Source organism: Ornithorhynchus anatinus, chromosome 18, assembly GCF_004115215.2.
Source record: "Ornithorhynchus anatinus isolate Pmale09 chromosome 18, mOrnAna1.pri.v4, whole genome shotgun sequence".
Lineage (NCBI taxonomy): Eukaryota > Metazoa > Chordata > Mammalia > Monotremata > Ornithorhynchidae > Ornithorhynchus > Ornithorhynchus anatinus.
The window spans coordinates 16,293,534-16,300,625 of NC_041745.1; the positions used below are offsets into that span (position 1 = coordinate 16,293,534).

At 57.6% G+C, this 7,092-nt stretch overlaps 1 protein-coding gene across 1 annotated transcript; it reads right to left on the minus strand.

Annotated features, from left to right (window-relative positions):
• Window positions 1–3,623: 3,623 nt before the first annotated feature.
• Window positions 3,624–6,900, minus strand: LOC120638974 (shootin-1-like). Its single transcript, XM_039914666.1, has 6 exons — window positions 6,041–6,900; window positions 5,596–5,720; window positions 5,361–5,411; window positions 4,849–4,990; window positions 4,567–4,717; window positions 3,624–4,154 (listed from the first exon to the last, which is right to left on the minus strand). The coding sequence occupies exons 2-6, from the start codon at window positions 5,686–5,688 to the stop codon at window positions 4,106–4,108; spliced, it is 486 nt and encodes a 161-aa protein (XP_039770600.1). The 5' UTR covers window positions 5,689–5,720; window positions 6,041–6,900; the 3' UTR covers window positions 3,624–4,105.
• Window positions 6,901–7,092: the final 192 nt, after the last annotated feature.

The following is a 7,092-nucleotide window of genomic DNA, read 5'->3' on the forward strand; positions in this document are numbered from 1 at the left end:
ATTACCCTGTATCTCCCCCAGCGCTTAGAACAGTGCTCTGCACGTAGTAAGCGCTTAACAAATACCAACATTATCATTATTGTCCTCGGATCATTTTCAGTCCTCTTTTGTTGCTTCAGTCCTAACCTGGTTCTCCTTTCTCCCTCTTAGTTTCATTCACCGGCTCCTCTTTCGCCTCAGGCCCCAACTGTGAAAGTCCCGCCTGGCTCTGTTTTGGGTTCCCTTCTCTTCTTGCTCTACACCCACTCTCCTGGGCAGTTCAAGTGCTTTCAGGACTTCGGTTCTCCCTTCTGGGCAAGGTGACTCCTAAATCTACCTCTCTAAAGCCTCTCGTCTACGATCCCATCGTCTCTTGCCTCTGGGACCTCCCAATCAGTCGGTCAATCGATTCATTGTATTTATTGAGTGCCTACTGTGTGCAGAGCACTGTATAAGTGCCTGGGAGACTACTCTTCCTGGCTGGCCAGCCAGGGCCTCAGATTTAATGGGCCTAAAACAGAACTCCTCATCTCCGCCTGTCCCAATTTAACCTTTTCCTACCTTTCCTATCACAGCGAAGAAAGCCACCATCCTCCCCGTTTCAGAGGCCCGTAAACTCAGCCCCGTTCTTGACCTTTGCTTTCCTTCAACTCTCACGGTAAACCTACAGCCAAATCCTGGCGGTTCTTCCTACACAACGTCTCCCGGATCCACCTCTTCCTCTCTACTCGAACTGCCACTTCGGTCCAAGCGCCGGTCAGGTCACGGCTAGGCTACTTTATCGACCTCCTCATGGGTCTCCCTGCCTCTCCCCCTCCCGCTGCCCGGATCATCTTCCTGAAGCTTCCCTCAGCCCACGTCTCGGCTCCTCGGAGAGCTCAGAGGACTCCCGGGGGCCCCCATGGATCAAGCAAAAACTCCCAACAGTTAGTTCCCGGGCTATCTGCCAACTCACCCCACCTTACCTATCTACTCTTTTTACCTGCTACTGTTCAACACGCTATCGATCAATCAATTCGTGGCATTTATTGAACACACTGTGTGCAGGATGCTATGCTAAGTCATCATACTAGAGCGGGAAGACTTGATCCCTTCTGTTTGACCTTCCTTGCCTCTCTCCCCTCATTTGTAATGTCCTCACATCTGATGGACTCCAGGCCCCTTCATATTCCTGAGAACCCACCTCCTTCAATATGCTTTCCCTGATTAATTCCCAGCCTCACAGGAACCCCTTAGCACCTACAAGAACAGTGGTATTGGTTAAGTGCTTACTATGTGCCAATCACTTTGCTAAGCACTGGAGTAGATTCAAGATAAACAGGTCCCACATGGGCCTCACGGATTAAGTAGGAGGAAGAACAGGTATTGAATCCCCACTGTGCAGATGGGAAAGCTGAAGCACAGAGAAGTCAAGTGACTGGCTCAATGGTCAAGCAGTATGGCAGAGCGGGGATTAGAACCCAGGTCCTCCGACTCCCAGGCCCGTGCTCTTCCCACTAGGCCACACTGCTTCACTAGGCCCCTTTTTTTGTTTTGTACTTCCCAGGCCCTTAAAACAGTGCTTTGAATGTTTAATAAATGTCACATATGGCCAGTCCCTGATATTTCACTCTTCCCCCTCCTCTTGCTGACACCAGCCCAGGGGGTGGAGTTGGCATGGAGAGGTAGAGGAGGAGGAGCGGGGGGGGGGGGGGGGGGGGGGAGAGAGAGTACTATCTGAAGCTATGAAAGCCTGTAGCCCCCAGGCCCCTTCTTGCCTGGGGGCTTAGCTAGACTCTCTAGCTCGGCTAGGTCAGCAGATAGGTCACCAGCTCCTCCGGAGCCATCCATGGGGGCTGGATCTGGGCCGGGCCTGTAGGGGACGGGTCTCGGAGCCTCCCGGAGACCGACTCTGTCCATCCTTTCCTGTACAGTCAGCATCTTCAGGTTTTCCACATTTTCCGCCCCTTCTTCTATCTATAATTTATTGCGATGTCTGTCTCCCCACTAGATTCCACTTTGGCAGCCAACTCTTGACCATCATCTTTAAAGCACTCAGTCAGCTAGTGCTTTACAACCCAACCCTCGCCCTCTGCTCCTCCACTACCAACCTACTCACTCTCCCTTGATCTCATCTACCTCCCGGTCAACCCCACTCCCATGTCCTCCCTCTGACCTGGAACTCCCTCCCCTTTCATATCCAAAAGACCACCACTCTCTCCACCTTCAAAATCCTCCTAAAAATCACATCTCCTCCAAGAGTCCTTCCATAATTAAACCCTCATTTCCTTTATCTATTCATTCAATCATATTTATTGAGCGCTTACTGTGTGCAGAGTACCGTGCTATGTATAGAGTTGTACCCCTAAGGACTTAATATTCATCCCACCTTCTAAGCACTTGAAATTTACTCAGTCGTATTTATTGTTTACTGTGTGCAGAGCACTCTACTAAGCGCTTGGGAGAGTATTCTCTAACAATATAATAGACACATCCCCTGCCCACAGCGAGCTCACAGCGTACACCCTCAGCCCCACAGCACTTACATACATGTCCTTATACTCGGCCATTTCCTCTAGACTAAGCGCATCCTCTGAACTGTAAGCTCGTTGTGGGCAGGGAATGTGACCACCAAATCTGTTATATTGTTTTATTGTACTCTACCAAGTGCTCAGTACTATGTTTTGCACACAGTAAATATGACCGATTGATTGCTTTCCCCTATCTGTAATTTACTTTAATGTCTGTCTACACCGCTACACTGTAGCTCCTTGAGGCAGGGATCGGGTCTACCAACGCTGTTGTATTGAACTGTCCCAAGTGCTTGGTATAGTTTCCTGCACAGAGAGAGTGCTCAATAAATAAAAGGGATTGATCGATTGACTGACCTGAGGGCCAGAGGTGCGTGGGTGAGGGGAAGGGAAGGAGGAACTGGGCCACGGGACAAAGACCTGAGGCAGAGGGAGTCAGCAGAGGGATCAGGAAGGGCAGTCCTCAAGGGAAGAGGCCTTTCAGCCTAACGATATGGGTTCTGGATGGCACTGGCAAAGGCCCTGGCAGATTCCCAGAGAAGGGTGGAGGCCTGAGTCCCCACTCAACCTGTGGCTTTCAGAGGGTAGGGAAGCGGGGGATGGTTGTTAAGTGCTTGGAGATCATGGCCCAGAAGGGGCATCCCTTGATGGCTGCGGTATAGGGGTCTCTGTGGGAGGTGGGGCTGAGCAGGGAACCCTCCTTCCTTCCATGGCGTGAGCCAAGTCCCGCACTCCTCCCCTGGGCTTCTCCCAACTGTACCCACCCTGCTGGGCCTGTGGCCAGGCCATGGGGCTTCAGGTTTGGGGGAACAGGGGCAGCCTCTCCTCCTGACGTCACGGAGAGAAGCCTGAAAGAAGGGTCCAGCTCCCAGCGTGGCCCCAGGCTCGGCTGGCAGAGGGCAAGGAAAGGTCCAACGTAGCAGTGGGGGAAACCATAGGGGTTAAGGGATTTGCCCAGGTCACACAGTCGGGGCTGGGTTTGTGGCCATGGCTACTGCACATGGTCTTCCCTCCTAGGTTGAGGCTCGGTCCAGTTCGCAGCTTCACATTTGCCCCAGCCGCTGGCTGTTGCGTGTGTGGGGGTGGGGGTGGGGGCAAGGGGGAGGCGCACAGAGGAGAGGGGAAACTGGACAGAAATGAAAGAGGCTTTCCTGAGCTTGGTCGCACGTCACACATATGACCGGGGATCAGTTTCTCATTCTTAGGGGGCTTGGGGCTTCTGACCAAGATTGGGTCCGGCCCGTTGCGGTCCGGTCGGAGACCCAGGGGGAGTGAGGCTGGGAGTCAAGGCTGCGTGGCCATCGGGGGCAACCTGGGTGGCACCAGTGCCAACCCTCCCTTGCCGGGGAAGCTGGTGGTGGGGCCCAGCAGGAAGCTGTGCTCAAGCTCCTGCCTCGTCCGGTGGCTCGAGGGCCCTGGGTGGGCTGGTCCGTGGTGGGGGGAACTCCAAAAAGCAGCAAGCCAGGGGTGGTGTGGCAGGCGAGGCAGTGGGGGTGGGGGGAAGAGGGAGGGGGCAGGGAGCTCAGGAACCCAAGAGTGCCAGCCCCGAACCCCTCTCCGGGCCCTGGGCTCCTGGCTCTCAGGGTCGGATTACAGAAGTCGCAACTTAGGGCTGGTCAGGCGTCACCGGACCGATCTTTCTCTAGGCTGCTGGCGCCTTTCAAGCTGGAGAGAAAAGGGGAGGTGGGGGAGTCAGATTCTCCCCTCCAGAACCAGGTCAGGGGCCTTCCCCCCACACCACCTGTGGTCCTCACTCTGTCCAGGGCAGCCGGGAGAATAGCCCAGAGCCAGGGGAAGGGAGGACTAGAACATCACCTACATGGGCACGGTCAACTAGAACACTCCGGAAACCCGTCTCGGCAGCACGCAGACTGTCGGCGTCGTCATCGACCTCCTCCTCCTCTCTTCCCACCCGCCAGGGAGGTCAGCCCACGTAGGGCTTTACCTAAGGGACCCAAGGCCAAGTCTCCTTAGCGCTTGGGGTCACTGGGCCCCTGGATGCTAACTGCCGGTTGAGGGACGTCCTTCCCTCCCGGTGGGCAAGGGACCACCTGACTCTACGGCCCAGCTTTCTTACCGCAGGTCTGAGCGGCGCCAGGTCCCCGCCCCGTGCAGGCGGGGGATGCCCCTCTCCAGAGCCCCCGTCCTCTGTCTGAGCCGGACGTTTTCCGCCGGGACCTTCTCCGAGCCCAGTGGGCCAGGCGCTGGTCCTCGTTCCTCCCTGACTCCTGGGGGGGATGGGCTCCGGTCAGCTCAAGGGCATTGGGCCCAAGAGTTAGGGAAGCCAGCCCTCCGACCAAGCGCCTCCAGAACCGGTCTCCTGTCCCCCCGGCCTCCCCGCCCCCTGCCCGTCACCCACCTCCGCCATCCCCGGCCGGTCCTTCGCCTGGCACATCCACCAGTCGCCGACGTCTCTGCAGGATGGCGCTCAGCTGCGTGTCCTGGCCCTTCTGGCTGCTCCGTCTCCTGCTGCCCCTTCTCAGTGGCCTCCGCCCCATTGCCTGGAAGCGGAGGGCGGGTCTGGGGTGAGGGACACCTCCCTCCCCCTTGAGGATGCACGGTGGGTGGTGGGGAGGTGACCCCAGGGGAGTCCTTCACCTTCCCCAAACCATGGGCCAAAATAGCAGCTGGTTTGCACTGTATTGTGCAGGGTCCTCAGCGCCTGGATGCCCCCTTACTCCCCTCCCTCCTCCAGATTTGACCCTTCCCCTTTTCTCTGCTCCCCCGCCACGGCAACACTTTCTAGTCTGTCTGCCCCAGGAGAGTGTGAGCTCCCTGCAGGCGGCCAGACGGGCAAGTGGGCAGAGGATGTGGGTTTGGTCTCCGTGGTGCTTGGGACAGTGTGTTGCACTTATCCGAGGCTCTACTCACCAGGACATTCTGCAGCTCACTCACAGCATCACTTCTGCGCTTGCTACTGTCCTGGGCGAGAGAGAGGGTCACCTTTGGGGCAAGCCAGTTGTCCTCTTCCCACAGACCAACCCGGGGCCGTGGGCCTCTCCTGGAATGCCCACCCCCACGTCCTCTTCAGCAAAACGTGTCCTTCCTGGAGGGTGGCAGGGGGTGGGGTGGGGGCGCTGAGAAGGAGAGGGTACGGAGAGGTTACCTGGCCGGTGGTTGGCCGCTCCTTAGACATGGGTCTCAGGACCACCCCGCGTTTGATTCTGTTCATCATCTCCTGCACGGCCAGGGCCTTCATGTCCTCCAAGGGGGGTGCAGAGCCGGAGCCAGCTGGGCGGGGGTGGAGGACCAAGGCCGAGAGGGATGGTCGGAGGTGTGACCGGGAAATGGTGGTGGGAGGGAACTGCCCCACGCTGCCTTGTACTGCCCTCGTCCTTCCTCTGCCCCTCCTCGAGCCGCCCCCCCCAACCCGGTGCTGCCCCCGACCACTCCTCGGGCGGCCCTCTACCTGTATCTGTGCCGCCCCCCTACCCAATACCCAATGACCCCCGCCCCGACTGCCCCAGCAAATTGTGATAAGCTCTGTTCCCCCTTCTCCCAGTTTCCCGGGCCCTGTGTCCACTCCCCGCTCAGTCCTACCCCGAGCTTACCCAGACCAGTCCTCGGCGCACTCCTCTTCTCCCTCAGAGCCTGCAGTGGGCTAGTGGGAAGGGGAAGCGAGGTTTCCGACTCAGGGACTAGGTTCAAGGGGCAGCGCTTCCCTCCCCGTTGGCCGGCCACCTCCGGAAAACAGGTCTCAGTCCCAGCCCCCGAGGTGGAGCAGAAGCACCAGAAGAGACGGAGCCCGTGCGTGTAAGCAGTGAGGCCCAGGGACTTGGGGAATGTCACAGTCTAAGTCCTCGGGGGCACCGAGTGCTTCTATTCCTTTCGTCGAATGTTTCCTAAATTCCTAGTGCAGGGCTTGCCATCCAGGAGATGTCCAGGATGGTTCTTCCCAAGCGCTTACCCCAGAGCCTGGCATTCCGGAGGTGCTCAGGACATAATGTCATTCTTGGGACTGCCGATCCGAGAATTTAGAGAAGAGCAAGAGGCAGGGTTCCTTACGCAGAGTTCACGGCTTACCCAGGGGAGGGGACCGCAGAGGCCAGAGAGGGATGGAGACGGCAGAGCTCAGAACAAGGGAGTAGACAGGAAGGCCAGCCACTCGCAAACCAAGAAATAGCAAATGTATAAAGCCACAAAGGCTGAAGGAAGAACATGACTGAGAAAGTGGGAGTAATCAGAGAGGACTTTTCGAGAAAATGACTTCTGGGGTCTTCGATGGTGCGGAGGGGTCCGGGTAGGTGAAAATGAGGCAGTGAGGGAGGGGCGCAGGCCAGGGACTCCCCAGAGGAAACGATGGGGTGGGGGTGGGATCGAATGGGGCCGGGCAGTTCTCCCCTGTCCATTTTTCTCTCCCGCCGTCACGGTTAGTATCGATTTCTTCTTTCCCTCCCGAGCCCCTGATGTCCCCGCTCAATCCTGGAAGGTCGGGGAGTGTGATTTACCTATTCTCTGGTCTCTCACCACCTCCCTTCACCCACCCCCTCTGGACATACCCCCTCCCCAGCCCTTCCCCCTCCAACCCTCCCCCAGCTCCTCTCTTCACCCAGCACATGCCCACCCCCACCACCCCCTGACATGGCTCCAGGCAGAGGGCCCA